Source organism: Augochlora pura, chromosome 4 (genome assembly GCF_028453695.1).
Source record: "Augochlora pura isolate Apur16 chromosome 4, APUR_v2.2.1, whole genome shotgun sequence".
Lineage (NCBI taxonomy): Eukaryota > Metazoa > Arthropoda > Insecta > Hymenoptera > Halictidae > Augochlora > Augochlora pura.
Window position 1 is genome coordinate 7,067,769 of NC_135775.1, and position 18,433 is coordinate 7,086,201.

Consider the following 18,433-nt stretch of genomic DNA (forward strand, 5'->3'; position numbering starts at 1 on the left):
GATTCTCGCATTAGGTCGCCGCGACGAGTTCCAACGGATTCATTCAATAACCCACGGTCGACGGGGACCGGCTTTTCCGTGCAAATTGATCTTGACTGAATTATCGACTACGCTTCAACGACTTCGAAAATCACGCGGACACCAACTCGGGAGGATTCCCGTATCCGTCAGCCTCATCGACGTTCGTCGTTCGCCCGGCTCCCCGTTGGCGCGTCGATGCGAATAGCTCGCGTTTCCAGTAAGAACTCGCGGGTCCAATTAAGAGCGAGGCAACCAGTCGGGCGGGGATGCGCACCGTCTCCCTTTTGTTTCCATTTTGATCGGCACTGCGCGGCGCCATGAAAATGCTTGAGAATCCCGCGGTTAGTTTCTTTCCGATCTCTCTCTCTCTCTCTATTTTTCTCTCCGTTGCGCTTTCGTTGCTGTTCATCGTCTGCTCGCGGCTAAAAGAAAGAAAACCAGAGAGAGAGAGAGAGAGAGAGGGGTGGGGGGTTGAGAGAAGAAGGAGACAAAGAGGGAGAGAATTCCATCGCGTTCGCCGACGCGTTTCCGTTTCTATACCGACGAATTGAACAGTGGGGGTCCAATTAAGAGGAAGCACGCGAAGGAAATCGCTTAGAGAAAGACTGGCTGGAACGGCGAACCGTGAGCACAGGCGGCCCTCGTCGACTGCGGGGTAGAAATGAAACGACGGAAACGGGGAGAGAGGATTTCGAGCGGTGCAACAGAGATCGAGGAATATATAGAGTGCAAGGCGGTCGGGGCCTGTGCACGCGTACTCGGCGTCGGTGTGTGTATGTGCGCGCGCGTGTACGCAGGCATCCGAGATACGATCGTTTCTATAGTTTTAATACCGCAATTACCGAGTCTAATTATCAAAGCTTTTAACCGTGTGCTCGTCTGTTACAGATCAGACAAGAGAAACCATATTACATCGCGGATCCGGAGGTGGACTCGCTGGTGAGTATTTCCTTATTTGCCCCTTGCTGTCGCGAACCCCATTGTACTCTGCCGCGCTCCCCCCCTCTCCATCGTTCCTTCGTCGGTTTACCTACCGGCGATGATTTTTTTATTTGTCCCTTTCCTCTCTTTGCCGGGGCTCCTCCTCCTTCCTATTCGCTCGGCCGCGAAACGCGGGCTCGCCTCGTTTGCGCCTAATCATTCAATTTTATCTGAGGATCGCGCGCGCCAGGATACGTTCGGCCACCCGGCGCGCGCTTTTGCGCGGCAGCTCGAGGCGTGCGCGTTCGTTTTCAAGAATGACGATAGAAAAGCTGTCTCGGATCGCCGGCCCGAGACGGGAAGCGTTTAATTGTCGGCGGAAATTGCGGGAATACGCGCCGGAAAATCAGACCGGCCGACGCTTCCATGGACGCGAAACATTGTTTCCGCGATTGCGCTCCGAGATCCAGATGAACGGAACGTAGATACACGGACGCGGAGCAAATGTTTTTGTAATGCAGATTCGTTCGTATAATATACCGTTCTTTCTCTCTCGCATGCTTCTCATTCGATGGCTCGTTTGCCGCGAGAAAAGCTCGCGGGGATATCGCCATCTCTGCGTCGAAGGGGCTTGCGATCGTTTCGAATTGAGTCGCGATCGCGAAATTGTTTCAGCGGGTGTTCGTCCGTATGCCAAGCCTGTTGTTCCGACGCGGCTACCATTAGCTCCGGTATCTGCGCCGCTATCTTTTCAACGAGAACCAACGAACGCGGAGGTTGGTTGCGTATCGATCCCCGGCTAATGATTCTCATCGCGAGCTCAGTCTCTGTGACTGACCCGGCGATTTCAACGCCGTGGAGCCATGCAAAACGACATCCCGGTCATTAGACGAAAGAAACGCTGGGTAACCGCTCAGCTTTGTTTCCTTCAGGCGGCCGTTCGAATGGCTAGGCCTTCGAGACGCCGGAGGAAGAAATACTTCAAGCTACTCTCCGCGGTCTCCGATCGAGATAACGGATAGCGGGCCTTTTTAAATAACTCGGGTGTGTATTCCCTGTCGGGCAAGGACAAGAGCCCGTCGATACTGGCGCTCAATGTCGATCCACCATTACCGACTCTTCCCCGAGAAGCTTTTGTTCTTGTCGGAAGCGGACCTTTGCTCCATTACCGCTCCTTATCTAGTCGAAATAATTATCGGGCTTGCACCGACCGTCGCACAATGTGGGAACGTACGGCAACGAAACTTTATCGGTAAATTACTTTCGAACTCTATGGAATCTCTGATTCTGGGTTTATTCTTCGGTTCATTGAAAAACGAAGGGATATAATCAAGATGTATTCTTCTAATCGAGGAGTACAGGTAACAAAATATATTGTAGAAATACCTATCAGTTTAACGTGCATCCAAAAAACAAAATTATAAATTCAGTTTCAATCAGTTATATTTTTTTCATGTCAAGATATTTATATTAAATAATCGATTATTAAAAGATCATGTTTTGAAATCTATGTTTTGGTGCACTAATTTTTGCTTTTGTTTGATTAAAAATGAATACATAGAATATTTCAAATAATACATACATTTCTGTTTATTTTTCATAATTATTCTTTAGAATCAATTATTTATAGATTAATAAGTATTATTACCGTTTTCGTTAATTATAAACGTATTCATCGGTAATACAAATATGTTCAGCTGGGTTATTTGATTTAGTTAATTGGAGTTATCGAGATATATTAGTTACGCAAATGCGCGTTCGAAATTACGATCTCCGGTATATACAGTCGGTCCGACGACAGGCGATCTTATTTTCGACGAGGAGGAGCCGGGAGAGTTTTCGACGTCGACTATAATTCAAAATTGGATGTATCCGGGTGTGTTAATGGTGAACCGGTGTACGAGCGTTTCGTTTTTCGTCGGTCGGCGGGTCGGGCGGGAACGGCAGCGCGAAGGGAGAAGGAAAACGAACCACGGGGATGCATTTCGTTGACGTTGTTCGCATCGTTGCCCTCAATTTTTCAAAATGTCACGCCCGTTATCTGAGCTGTCATGACGGCATCGGTCCGCGCGCAAACGTCCACGGAAAGGTGTACCCAGACTCTCGCATCTAGCGCGCGTTCCCTCCCACTCTCTCTCTCTCTCTCTCTCTCTCTCTCTCTCTTTCTCTCTTGTCACAACTGTCGGTCGGTCTCGATCTGTTGAAACAACGAATGAAAAAAAGGGACCCGTCGAAATAAAACAAAAAAAAAAAAAAAACAGAACGAAAATACCGGGAAACGAAAAACCGGAAAACACGAGAACGCGCCGCGTCAGGGATGCAGGAGGAGCATTGCGCGGTTGCTATGCGGCAGGTTGCGCAGACTATTATGCATCCGCAACATTAAATACGATATCGATGTCCGGCGTACGCGACGCGCGTTCATCCGCCATCTGAATTCGAAAGAGAAACGCGGCAGGCTACGCAGCGCCGGCGTGCTTCGTGAAACTTCGCGCGAAGACCGAGACGAGAATGTTTTCTGGAACGTGTAGCAGCCTCTCGGACGATTAAATTGAAAGTCAAAATGGGAAAGTCTCGTATCGGAGAGGCTCGTTAAAAAAGTCTGCCGAGAGTTTCACGAAAGGATGAGCACGATTTTCAACGCCCAAATTATCCACTAATTGGCGTTTTATTATTTCATAGTTTCAGTTTATTATGTTTAATGGTTACGCGCGTAAGATCGGCATCAGCTCGTGCATAGGCGTCAGGCATGCTTCGAGCAGACCGTCTGGAATGTATTAACAAGCGTAATTCTTATTTCGAGTCGCACGGAATGTCTTTCTCCGCGCGGAAGGCCGAATTTGTCTTCTATCGAATCTTGCTAGCCGATTACCGAAACTAAACGACCACTCGCTAAATGAGTTATGACCGCCATCATTGATCCCGTTTATAGCTACTATCGTTGCACCTGTTGCTAAGAGTGCGCGGTAATTCAAAGCGCCTCGCATCGGCGGGGAGCGGCTGCTTTTTAATAAACGTATCCTCGTGATTGCGCCTGCATAAATACGAGCCTCCGACAACGATCGAGCAATTACCGAGCAACGGGTCAGCTTCTCCCAGGAACTTTCCGAAACCGCGTTGCAAGCTCCTTGGGGCTCGATCGCGGCGCGAGACCACCGCCGGCGAGGATCGGTTGAGAAAAAGCAACGGCGCGGAATCTAATCCTAAGCTGGAAAATTTACGAACACCCGAGGTTGCTATGCCGGCACGGCGGGGAGAGGTTTCTCGAATCAAAAATCGCAATCACGGGACCGCAGGAGAGCCGGGTTCGCCGCGGCGAGCCGAGCCGAGCCGAGCCGGTGCCGCGCCGCCAGAAGCTGGCGTGGCTTCATTACGTCCGTGGCAAATCGCAATCTACGAGCAATGAGCTTCTATCGTAAAGAAGAGGCACGTAACGCTTGCGGTTTTTGCTCGGGCCAGCCCTTCTCCCTCGATTCTTTCTCCCTTCGTCCCACGTCCCTGTCTCCCCCCTCGCGTCCTTTGCCCGTACAGCTCTTTCACTCTCTCCGTTCTCGGCGCGTTTCTTCTCCGGTAGCACGGCGGCGGCGGCCGCCGCGCAGTTCCTATCTCGAACGGCCGTCGATCGAACCCGAGCTTTTTTGCCGATAATTTCGCGGAATGGGAAAGCCGAGATTGCCAGGCGTTCCGGAAGTCTTCGAAGGATATGACGGGGCCCCGATGGCTCGAGGATATTGCATAGGTGGAGGGTTTCCAGGGGCTAGAAGATGTCACGGTCCAGCGAGCGAAACGGCGAGAGCCGTCGTGGAATTCGGAGCAGCTGCAATTTCGGGGACCAAGGGGACGGTGAAATTTTGCGAAAAAGGGGGACTCTCCTTCGAATGGAAACTGTTGCGCGCTAAACGCAACCTCCTCTCATTGTCGCTGAGAATCGTGTGATTCCTGGCTTATAATCGGTCGTCGAATCGATTGGCTTCGTTATTCCGTACGAATTTTCTGCCACTCTGCTATTCATTGTGGTCGCTGGTTCCGTCGATAAATTATCCGCTATTCCCTTTTGAATGTCGATCATTCGGTTTCCAGGGATATACTAAAGAAATTACGAAACGATGCCAGCAGTTTAATCCATAGACAACTAGGACATTTGATTTTCCAGTAGCAATCTTAACGCTCGAGTACTTTCGTGGGATTACATTATATTTTATTGTGTTCGTATATATATTACTGTATTATTTTCCTTAAAACAATTATTCTAAATATAAATTCTGCACAGATATTCGCAGTTCCCGAATCATACCTGCGAATTAAGCCAATTTTTGACCCTAGGACACATTATATCAAAAATTATTATTAACGAACATACGTGATACGGTTCAATGTTTCGTCAATGTCAATGTAAATCCGAAAAATACACGCAACTTCATTAATGGTACAGATTGCGGTGGAACTATCCCATGCTACGGTATGTATCGACATCTGCCGTGGCCAAAGGGTTAAGATCGCAATAGAATCTTTTTCATAAACAGCTGGCACTGTTTATATCCTTTGGATATTAAACGTGGAAGAAACAAGTTGCAGAAAAACCGCGGATCAGTTGAGTTTTAGGCATGTCGGAATGCGAGGCTCGCGGTGTCTCGATTGTCTACCACGGCTCTCGCTTTCATTAAGCATTCGCGTCTCGTTCTTCGATTAAGACGTGAAGTAGAATTCTTTGAGAAGTAATGGTTTCATCCTGCGAGCAGCCACCGTGAACAGCGTTCTCCCGTGCCTTTAACCTTCGGCAAGAAGAAGCAGAACGGGGTCGGCGTTGTTCCAGGCCGAAAGCGGCGCGTACAATGGCGGACGAGGTAAAATCGTGTAGCAAGCGGCTCTCCTTCTCTCTCTCCCTCTCTCTCTCTTTCTCTCGATCCATCGAAGGTCAAGGGTTTCCCCGGGGTTAAAAGCGAGAAGAATCCTCGTCCGCCGAGGGCGAAGTCTTTTCAGCGCGGAGAAAGCGCTCCATTCTTCGGTGGAATCCGTGTTTTCCGTTGGCGCGCGGATCTTATCTGGGACGCTCCGATGGAACGATAATGTCCTGTTTTCTAGGGGACCTTTTTCGGCCCTTTCTTTCCGCGGCGGGCTGCATCGGTGCTTCTCGAACTCCCATTTCGAACGGATGCGCGCCATTTTGTCCGCGATCCCGGACGCGTTCCGAGCAAATTTTCTGTCGGTCCTCAAATTTCACCAGTGGTTGCATCCGATTGGTTTCCGAACTTTAAATTCTCTCTCTCTCTCTCTTCGCTTGGAGTTCGAGAGCTTGAGATAAGGATCTGACATACTGTGGCCAACTCGATTTTTATTCAATGCGGCGTCCTTATCAACAGCTGCACCAAAAGTTCGAAAATATCGAATAGTTCATTTCCTGTTTTCGTCGTTTGATATCGAACAAACGAAACTATGTTACAGTGATCATTCAAACTTGATGTTTTAAGTGACTTTTTCTATCGCTTCATTTTTCATAGAATAAAAATACTACGTTATTTGGCAGATCATTTTATAACAGAAAGTAATGATGGACAGTTTTAGCACCGATGCTTCAACTTCGCAAATCACTTAACGAGTTGAGACTGTCACAGAAGCGCAATAAACAAACCAGTTCCTTAAACGAAACTTATTACCATTTAATTATTGTAACTATCTGGCATATAATTTAATTGTACATAATTTACTACCATTTCTATGATCTATTTCATTATCAGTGTATCTCAGCAACAATGATCGAATTCATACTACCAATCGCTCGCTCATTCGTCAGAGACGCTCGTTGCACTGAGCCTCATTCACACCTGCTTAAGCCTATTTCGCACGGCGTCCCCCCTGACAAAGACGAATGCGAATAAATGCCGATTGATTGATCCACGAAGATGGTGGATTCTAAATAAATTGGTTACAGAGTGTTTCGATCTGAATTTCGTCGCAGTCTTTTACCGATTTCCGCCACAAGGATCGTCGAGCGCGTCGTAGGCGGACGAAACGACGACTCTCCGGTTTTTTTCGGGGACGTCGTAAACGAAACGAGGGAAGGAAAGATGGTCGAACGGTCGACTTTTACCGCTGGTACACGTCGGTGGAACCACGCGAGAGCCTACCGGGGGCCCGTTCAAGGGCCTCCCCAGCACACGCGGGGATTATAACACACGCTTTCATAATATTCGCATTAGCATAAGCGAGAAATGAACCAATGAGATGCTAATTGCCGCTCTTGCGTTTCGAGAATAATTATTACCAGGAGGGCGCACTCGGCTGCCGGCGTTCGTGTCATGCGGATCCCCTCGAAACCGAAAAGAAACCTCTTCCCGCCGTGATTCGTCTCGGCACTGACACGAGCATCCCCGAAATTATATAATATTGAATTACACTATACGGCCAACCGAACTCCTTTCCACGGTATTTTCAATTTATTTAGCTACTTGCTTAGAATCATTCATTCATAAGCTGCTGGATCACTTGTAAAAAGACTGCAGATTTTTGTACAAAATGAAAATTACCTGCATTAAGTGCAAGAAATAGAAACTAAATGGTAAGTTCAACCTTACTCGAATGACTTTAATGGATTAAAATCAAGATAATTGACATTTATAAACTCTTTTAATCTTTCTTCCATTTTAAATTACAATCATCCGATTTTGTCACAAAGGCATAAAAACGGCTATAAATCTGGTTACAAAGCATAGAGTGAGCATTTTTAGAAAATTAATTGCAGTAAGTAGGAACTAAGTAGCTAGTTCGATTTTACTTGAATGACTTTAATAGATTAAAAGCGAGATATTGGCATTTTAAAATTATGCTAATGTTTCTTCCATTTTAAACTGTAACCATCTAATTTTTTCATAAATGCATGAAATCTGCTGGAAATCTAGTTACAAAGAATAGAGTGATAATTTTTAGAAAATTCCTAGATCTTGGAGAACATTCATTTGCGGCGATATTTTTAATTATGGACAACTCGTGGGTTAAGATAGTAGATAATTTTCTTTAAGAAGCGACGATAGATTGCATTTTTCGACCGATCATACCGCTCTACTACAAGTAGTAGCTCAGAAGAAAGACGTCAGTCCGCCGCCGAGCTTTCCAAACGCTTCGGCCGATTCTTCTCCAGCTCCTCTGCAAAACTATTCGCCGTCACCCTACTCAAATCGAAGCAGTCATCCGCGATCTTCCGGGAACCGTAGAACCCGATGACCGTCGACGTACGAACACACACACACACAGGTGCTTGCTCCCGTGAAACGGTTCCACGGTATTCATTCCGATTCACTCTTCGCCGCGTTCAATTTTCCGCACGTGAACCCGGGGCAGAGTTTACCCAGAATTCGCGCAAGCCGCGCTCGCAACCGTCGCCGCTCTGTCACGAAGCTCGTTACGGGGTTTTACGCCCTCGTTAGAACGCGCAATCACGTGGATCACGGGTAGCCCCGGCGCGGCATCTCGATTGCCGGAGCGATCGGCTCGGGCCCTGCGCGCGGACCACGAGAGAGGCGGGCGGGCGGGCGGGCGAGCGAGCGAGGCAGAGACCCGTCACGGAAATCGCCGCGAACAAGTATCGCCGAGTGTATAATAATCCCGTGCCTGGTTTTCGAGGAACGGAGTCCGAGGGTTTGCAACAAAATTGCAATAATCGGCCGGATAATTCGCCGTGAAGGAGTCCAGGCCCTGGGAACCGCGCGCGAACACGGTCGCGCTAATCGTGCGCCGAACGTGTACGAGAGGCGACACGCGTGCAACGAGTAGAACACGCGATGCAAAAAGGGGGTTGGCTGGGGGCCGAAAGGGGGGGGGGGTGGGTGCGGAGCGGCCGGGGGCCGGGAGAGAAGGACAGCCGGAGAGAAAAGGTTTCGTTCGCAGAGAGATATCCTGCGCTCACTCGCGCGCGCGCGCGCGCGGCTCTCTTCTTCGGGTATCCTTGGCTTCCAGGGTACCGTTACTACCGGGGCCTCCTCTCCCGGGTACACCGGCTCTCCGAGAGCAGGATGCGTTTTGTGGGTTTTATTGGACCCTCGGCTGTTCGACGCAAGGTTGCAACGCGCACTCTCCACCGGCCGTCGCTCGCCGGGACACGGAGTTTATTCATGGAAATGGAGCAGATACGAAACAAAACGAGAGGGTATAGCTTTACTCGCCGGTGAAAAAGAGGCTTCTAGTGTTTCCTGCCCTCCTCCCGCCCGAAACCCTTTCTCCTTTTCTTGCCGCTGCCCGGCCCGCCGCGACCGCGCGCCGATTATTAGGTCGTCAACCAAGTTTCCGGCACTCTTTGTTTCTAAACATCCGTTAATTCGTCGCCACGGACCTCTCGAGATATTGTTGCCCTCTGTTCAAGATTTACCCAACCGGTTGCGCGACGACGAAACCAGATACGACGCAAATCAAGATTGCCTGATAAGATCTGTGACACTGATTGCCCTATTTACCCCTCTAGCGCAGACCAAGAGGTTGTGCACCTGAGGAAAAAAGTGGAGTGACCACAGTGAAGTGAAAGAAGCAAATAAGTAACTTGCGCTTCATTGCAACATGAAGGTGAAATTCACTGGATTTGGTGGCATGAAAAATTTATTACATCGTTATGTAAAATTTGATAAAATTTGTTCGATTAAACGCGTCATTTACTGTGTCACTCGCCCTTGTCAAATTTGACTAGGAACTATATGAACATAAAACAATAATGACCAAGATAAAGCTTTGCCGTGTCAGTCCTTGTTCCATTGAATCAACGATTTCGAGTTTATAATATTTTTATGATAGCCAGCCCGTAGGTCTACACGGTAAAATAACTTCTACGCGAATACAGTATGAATTTACACGCAGATCGCATGAATTTTCCACCGACTTTCCGGAAAATCCGGAAATTCCGCATGCAACTTTGATCTACGTCGCGAACGAGGTCTCGATTAATAAGTATGAAATCGATAGAGACCGTGACTAATTGATAGATCCGACGGTAACGGGCGTATGCATAAAAGATCCCGGCCGGAAGCCATCATCGGTTCGAAGTATAATTCACGGAATGTTTAATACATTCCAGAGAGGGAGGGGGTGGAGGCTTTCTTCGCGGATCGATCCGCCGCCCGATTAATTGCGCATTCTCGATTATCGCTCGCAATTGGCAATTACTTTTGTGCCCCGTTCTTTACGGTTTCGCTCGGTGGTGGAATCGCGTCTCGGTCGGTTTCCCATTCAGTGAAAGTTTACGGACTCGCGTCTCCTATCTGGCAAAATGCAGTAAAACAAAGATTTTTATGTAGTTTACCGTTTCATGTACGAAACGAGCGCGATAAAAGCCGCGGTATAGCCACTAAAATTCCGTCTAGCCTTATTTTTTTTATGAATTAGCATCCGCGACCGTAAATTTACAAAGTCGTCCACGGTTTAGTTACGACTCCGGTAAATTGGGCGCCATCGAACGCGCCGCTATTAGAGATAACGATCTCCCAAGGTAATAGAAGACGTCCGTCCGATTTTCTGGACACGGCGCTCCGGATAATACGATCTAAACGCTTGCCAGTTTCCGGCTAATTGCTCGAGACCGCCGTCGGATATTCGACTTTCGACGCTGCTCCGGCCACCACCTCCGCCAAAAATCTCGACGCCCACGCGAACGTCGGCGCGTCCATGTTCGCCCGGGGCCCCCGGGTCCCCGCGAATTAGAAATAAAAAGCTGTCCGCGGGATCGTAGGAGGCGGCCGTCGTGGGGACTCTTCGAACATAGTCGGAAGAAAAAGAAGCGTCCCGGGCGACGAGGTGGGAGAAGCATGTGTAAAGTATAACGTAACCGAGGGCCTGGCGAACGCTTCCACGCTGGTGGTCCATTATACCGGTCTTCTTGGCGACGAGGAACGGGGCTTCTCGCAACTTTGTGACGCAAGATGCCACCGTCCATCTTGCCAAGACACTTGGACCCGGATTCGTGGATCTTTGTTTTCCTCCTCCTTCGGGAATCTGCCTGGCTAATGTTAGCGCGACGTGTCTCGTACCTTCCACAGGAACCGACCGAACATTCGACGCAATTTCTCTTCCATGTTCAACGATTTTCTAAAGATGCATCCGACTGGTTGTTAGGCACGCCATTCTCGCCTTTTCTCTATTTAAAATTTCGTCATTGTAGTTATAATCATTTATTAGAAAATAATGGATAATAACTTGTTGACTTCATCCACAATAATTCTAATTATATCACAAATTTTTCTCCTAATATCGCTGTCTCTTAAAATGGATAGTTTTCAATTTTTACATGACATTAATATTACATTATTATTTTGTTAAATATGTATTAAATACATTTAATTTTATTTCCATGCTCATCGTACTAGATTTTCTAATTGTAAGAAATTTTGTCCGTCTTCAGAAAAGGAAATCTGTGAAAGAATGGCGTAAAATTGAGTCCTAGTTTTATAAACATCAGCACGAGATGCATACTTCGTTTCTTAAAAAGCAGATCTCTCGCAGACGTAACGATGGTATAATCAGCTCGTTTAAATATTTAATTTTCCGACGGACGCAAACAATATCATACGGAAACTGGCCGACAAACTGAGTCTCCGTCGATTAATTAACACCTGGCGGTAGACGCAACGCGTCGAGCGTTTCGTCGCGACGAAAACAAGCCACTTTGCGCGTCGAGCTAATAACAAAATCATCGCCGCCGAGTCGTTTAATTATTCCAAGTATTTTCGTAGCCGATCCGATCCGCGCCCGAGACTTCCCTCGTTCAGAGCCGTTTTCCAAGCCCGGAGACCCGTCTAATTTCGACGCGAGCGTGGCTGCCGGGCGTTGATTAAATTCCGGTCGATCGTGCATGAGCGCAGCCGCTTGATAACGGCAGATAAGCGATCGCGGGGCCGATTTGCTCGCCGACATATTTTTCCGCGCGTTGTTTACCTTCATCCCGGTGACGTTGAAAAATGTATTCCCGGTGTGCCGGCGCGCCGCCGCCGCCGTGAAAAATGCGCTCCTCGGCCTTAGACGCATGCAAATCCTGGCGAGCTCGCTTCGCCGTTTTTCCGTAACGCGGGCACGATCGCGCGAGGAAAAAGAGAAACGTGAGAAAAACGCTGGACGTTGCACGACTCGATTGAGATCGCGGTGCCAGATCATTTTCCATGCTGCCTGCACGCATTTCGGGAACAACGCCGTCAACCGCGCGATGAAGATTTCAAGCTGGAAATGTTGCGCGTTTCCTTTCAGAAATTCTGGTCGGCTGGCGTTCGAATTCAAATTAATTTAAATATATGGTAAATAAAAATTTTCCTTTTCCTCTATGAAATTATTGGAAACGTAGGAATCGTCGTGACCATGATGAATATATCGTGTAGCAGGAGTTTTATCTTTTCAACGAGGAAATAACTAATAATTAGGCTAACATTTATGACGAAAATTTTAATAACCTGAACTGTTAATAAAAAATAACATTTGAATAGTATTTTCGTCGTTTCGAGTAGAAGCCGACCAAAGTTTCATCATCTTCAGATTAATTTATTATTTAGTGATCATTTCGTTCGTTTCCCAACTAATCCTTAGCTAACAGTTCTTTCTTTTCATTTATCAAAGGAAGAACGTTCAAACGCAGTTTTAAAAGAAATATTCCGTTTCCGGCGAACTGGAAATAAAAAAGAAACTGCATTAAACTACTAATTACGACGATGACATAGTGCAACGATAAATTAGAGTAGAAAGCGTGTAAGATAAAGTTGCTTTTTGGGGGTCGCGAGCGACCCAATGAATGCCGGGAGGTCGTCAACGTCGTCGTGCCGCATTCACGCTTGCATTCCTAAAAAGCGCGACGAAAAACAAAGAGGGATAGGTTGGCCCCGTGGTTTTGTCGGTCGTGGTTCTTCTTTTTGGGGTTGTCGCCGGCCCTCGTTAAGCCCGTTAATGCGGCCAAAAATATTTCGAAAAACGCAGGTGCTCCCCGGGACCAAGCAGGCGACCGCGCGTGGCTCGTTACACATATTCCGGCACGGTTATCGTAAATCAAGCGCCGATTAACGTAATTGCCCGGCTGGACGAGCAAACGCCGCGCCGGCAGCCCGCGCGAGCGCGCGCGCGCGCACGCCCCGTATCTCGTCGCTCTAATCTGTACGAATGGGAAATTGAAAATTTGCGAAATCGACGAAAAAACGGTAGCCAGACGATTATTTCTACCTGTACAGATGACTGCGCCCCGCCTTTCGCTGTGGGTTTTCAATTTTGTTTCGACCCTGCTGCGCCGCTCGTACACGCGTTAACCAGTCGTTTATACGCAATTACACCTTCAAATTATCTCTCGACTTTCTATTCAATTATCGCTCGTGTTGGCTCGATTTTTACTGTTTGCCAACTACTGATTGATTCCACTCGCAGTCACTAGTTTTCTACTGCCGCGAATGCATGACGAATTTCTGTGTCTTTTGAACGCGCCTTTATTTCATTGTAGTTTAACTGTGACTTTTTTAGACACCTATTTTCAATTGTAATATAACAGTAATATTACTGTAAATTTTTGTAAATGTAAATCACTTAGTAAACTTCGGTTATTTTAAATCTTCTTTTTATTTTAATTTTCCGGAGATTAAAAATTTTCTGCTGTCCAGTGTATTTATAATCATCCTCTAAGACCAGAAAAGGGCAAAGTTCTTTTTGACAATTCTTGACAACTTTGACGCATGTTCTTTTTGAAAATTCAATTTATATCCTATTTCGTCCAATTGCGATCGAATTACCAGCTCCAGAAATAAACGAGGGGTTGCAAGTGTTGGACCGATATTATGTTGCGGGAGTCGCCGGATAATTATTTACAGACTCCCACGGGGGACCCGCGGAGGTTGTAAATACAAGGAAATCTGTGCCGAGCCAATATTTACGTTAACAGGAAAAATGATTAAAGCAAACACCGGGATTGGGCAACCAGCATCCCCGATCTTCAAGTACGCCAAATTAAAATTCTTTCCCGTCCAGGTTCTCGTTCTCCCTCGTCGGGACCACCCAGGGTAGGCGCGATAACTTCTTTCCTCCCTTTCCTCGATTTTCTCCTTTTTCCCCGTCTCCGCTTTCTTCTGTCCGTTTCTGTTTGGGACCGTTGCGGTGGCGCAAGACCTTTCCCCGTCCCCGTCGACCTCCTCGTGTTTCTGCCCCGCGTTTCTCGTCCCTCTGCGCACACGTACGCGGCGGCACAGAGACGCATACACGCGTATGCATACACCTCTCGCAGCCGTTCTTTCTACTCTCAGTTGGGTTAGGTTACGGCGGACTAGGGCTGTGTCTCTATCTTTCTTGCTCTCTCTTTCTCTCTCTCTCTCTCCCGCTCTCTCTCTCTCTTTTTCTTTCTCTCTCGGTTCTCTCCGGCCGGTGACGTTGCGTCGACTCGTCGGGACTATAAATCTCCGGCTATTAAGACGGCGGTCCGCCGTTTCGATGGCCCGTGCCAGACCGCACTATCATCTTAATACTTCGTTACGCGCGCGAATGCGGCAGCGGAACCCTCCTGGAGATCTTATGGCTCGCGAACGTTGTCCTCCTCCGTTGAACGCTGATTCTCCTCCGTTTCCACCACCCAGTGATAGTTTATTGAACTATTAACCCTCGATGCACCCAGATGCTCCCGACGATTTCATAGCTGGCGCGGTTCGCTGAAATTCTTTCGTGCTTTTCAACCGACTTCAGCCAACGATGATCTCGTTAGAGCTAATAATTTGAACCGGCCAGGAAACTAAAATTTTTTGCGGGACGTTTGTAACTCTCGGTCGAAGTGTTTCATGTTCTCGGCATTTTAACGAGATATCGACGTCGTTTTATTAAACCCTCTGAAGTTTCTTTTAACACGTTGAATGTCACGCCCATTTTACAGGAATTTTCTATTATGCGATACATATAATGTCACATAATAAAACTATATTTCATGTATAAATAAAACTATTTTCAGATTTTTTATAAGGCATTCATTTCCTCACACCACTACATCAACGATGATAATAATAAAAAAATTATAAGTATTGTCATTTGTTTAAATTATATATATTTTCATCAATTTGAGCGCGCCGGTCACCGGTGGCCCCTATGGCGTCACTGCCAAGTTCAGCGCCGGTCACCGGTGACCCCCGTGGCATTCAACGTGTTAAACCTGTAAACCTCAGGTGCTTGGGATGGGAGATCGGAGAATTGCTATTTTTTCGAGACAATGCGAAACCAAAATGATTTCTCAATTTTTAAACATCACTCTAATTTTATAAAAGCGTGTATTTCCGCGCAACACCGTTCCTTCTCGTTCAATTCCCAAAGACCGGCGCGATGTTTTTTTTTATTTCGTATGGCCGGTAATAGCACCGTAAATCATCGCTAGTTTAAACCACTGTTAAATTTCATTCCGCCTAGCGGGTTACAGTTCTCTGAAAACTTTCATGGGCTATAAATGCATAGTTGCCCGCAGTCTGTTAACAGACTGCGAAATGCATGTATGCATGGGGAATGGAAATGCGTTACGGAACGAAAGTTTAGACAAGAGCTGATGAAATTTTTATACTTCAGTTTGCCACTTAATAGATCCATTAACTTTTAATGCCGCCGTATCGCGGCTAATGACTTCGATAACATAATTATACTGTAACGAAAGTAGGCAGTGCGAGATACGGATGTAATTTCGCGGGCATTTCATTGTCGGTACCTCCCTGCGTCGTTTAGCACCCTTTACTCTTACCCAACGCACGGTGTCGGACATAGATATAAGACACCTTCTATTTTTTCGTATGTTTTCTAACTGTACCGAATTAAATTGATTTTGGTTGAATAAGAATAGAGGATTCTCTTTTACAAAAATGTGTCAACAGCTGTTATATTAATATTGAGTAAGACTTTCTTTTTGTTACAATCATAATTATCTAATATATTGCAATGAGAATTGTCTTATAATAATTTATTTATATTTTAAAATTGTATTCCGACCGCGTAAATTTTCTTACATTTAATTCGCACGATTCCAGAACTTAAATTTGCTTTGAATTAAAAGAACTGCCTTATATTCTCGTATATCTCCATCCGTAAGACTAAGGAATGACAATGCTCGTCTGGATGCTCCTCACTCGTTCGCCTCTATTTAGCAAAGTTTGCCCAGTATGTTTTCGTACACGTCGAGTCGTTGTTTCCCATTCGGTGGCGAGTGCTCGAGCGCGGAACACGTCCTCGGTCAAACGAAAACGCGTTTCGTGGCATCGATATTCGACACCGGCCCCGTGAAATCGGCGAGAGAGAGAGAGAGAGGAGAGGAGAGCCGCCGCCGCCTCGTGTTTGTCGACGCGAGGGTATCGCGCGGCTTAACAATATTTAAATATTGTCGCCTCGAGTGTCTCGCCGCGGCGAACGTGCCAGAGGGTCGTAGATAAACCGTCCCTTGCTTGCACAACGCTCTCTCAGCTACCGTGTGCCGCGCAAGGTTCTTCAACCTTTTTCTTCTGTATACAGAGAGGAAAGCGATGTCCCTCCGTACCAACGGGGAAACTGCCATCGTGGGCGCCCGCACTCGAAACGGCCATTTGTCCTGGCCGCGCGGGCCCCACCTATTCCGCCGACTACCTCTAGACACCGGGCTTGCCTTTCTGTCCGAGCTGTTTCTTAATTGTTTATTAAATGTCAACCGCAGAGGCAGGCATTCCCGCGAGGCTCGACGGTGCTCCAATCCCGACGTCGAATCCGAAATCATCTGCATACATACTTCGATTTGTTTGCGCGCACGGCTTTCGGTAGGGTTTCGTGTTAATATCGGATCATCCATAGGCAACTGTAACGAACTTATTGTCCAATGTACTGGGAACCGTTCTTAACTCGTTGTGGACAAAGAATCCTAAAATATTAGGTTGGTGCATATGAAACATATTACATTGTCCTTCAAGTCATAAAAAGACATTTAAAAACGAATAAGAATATATTTTCCTGATATAACTAGATTACCAAAGATTTCACTGATAACAGAAATGAACAGCATATATCTGGATCGTTTATTTACACGAGTGAAACTTCTGCAGTAGGATGCACAGTTCTGACGTCATCGGAACCCTTGTGAACCACTCAGATTCTATTCGGACAATACAAAGCAATCAAAAAATCCGCAGACTCGAAATAAACGTACGTAATGGCACCAATTGTTTCCAATTTAAGCCATTAGTACTCCGTGGTCCTCGATCCGCCATTTTCTTCTCTAAAAATCATCTCCGAATCTCATTCAAAAACCATGATCTCGAAATCCAAGAATAAACTCGCAAAAATCACGACGGTTTTCCAAACGTCCCGAATTCCGTAGAAAATAGGAGGTTTCCGTGGAACCTGGACATCGTTGGACGTGCGAGAGTTGGATCGTAGCAAATGGCCAATGAATAAGTCACACGCGAACGTGACAGTGGTTCGGGGGATCGGTGGTTGGAAATTAATTACCGCGGAGGCGAGGACGACGCCGGTGGCGAGGCGTCGCGCGGTATTTTCGACACGAGGCAACGCCGATAATGAAGCGGTCGGACGTCGAGCCGGCCGCGATTCGGCGAGAGGAGTCTCGGGAATCGTTCGCACGAGAAAGGAGGCCGTCCAAGGAGCAACAGGAAGAGGAGGAGGAGAGACGGAGAAGAGAGAGAGAGAGAGAGAGAGAGAGAGAGAGAGAGAGAGGCGATGGTTCTCCGGCTCGTAAATCACTGGACATCGATAAGAGTGGTCGCGGCGTCCGCGCGATGTCCCTCGTTAATAATTGATACAATTAACGACCATTCATTAGAGTCGCCGCTCGTGCACTCTCGCGTACCCAGGAGGACCGGAGGAGGTTGCAGCCGGCGCTGCGAACTGCTCCACCGTCACGCGATTCGGTTCGGCGACCGATTTTTGGCGGCTTCTAACCGGACCCTGATAACGTCGCATTTCGCTTCTGATACGAACCGTTCATGTCTGCGTTTCGCACAGGTAGCACAATTACATGCATTTAGGAATTCTTCGCTGATGATAAATTCAAATCAAATATTTTCTATGTTGACTTGATCAATGCACTTCAACCCCTTGCACCATAGCAACGACTCAGACTCGCGATGATTATTTGATGCATAATCTAGTACATATAAACGTTATTCACTTTGTTGGTGGTATTCTTTGTGAGATTCTTTTATTAATTCTTATCTATTTCTTTATCTGTCATTTCCTGAATATGAACGTGATTAATTTCTTATAAATCATAGCAGAATTTGGATCTTCTGCTAACAGAGTCAGGAATGAAAATAATTGAAAATGTACAAGTAACAACAATCGGGGATATTATTAATTCTTTGAACTATTGGCATACAGAATTTCAATTTGACATGATTTATTTCATGTTAAGCGCGTGACGTGGAGATTATTGCTTTATAGTGATGTTTTAAATATAACAGAAATTAGTAGTATAAAAGTTCTGTCGGCACGTATGCAGTTTATTTCGAATGGCGCTACACAGTCGTCACTCGAGAGTGAAGGGTTAAGGGCGAAT

The 18,433-nt window shown here is 46.8% G+C and overlaps 1 protein-coding gene across 7 annotated transcripts in view; it reads left to right on the forward strand.

Annotated features, from left to right (window-relative positions):
* Nucleotides 1–18,433, forward strand: part of Hth (Meis homeobox homothorax) — a 570,441-nt gene that overhangs the window by 43,386 nt on the left and 508,622 nt on the right. For all 7 annotated transcript variants that reach the window (XM_078179825.1, XM_078179826.1, XM_078179828.1 and 4 more), the window contains exon 4: nt 910–960. In XM_078179825.1, the coding sequence (XP_078035951.1) occupies nt 910–960 (51 nt within the window). The remainder of the gene's footprint in view (nt 1–909; nt 961–18,433) is intronic.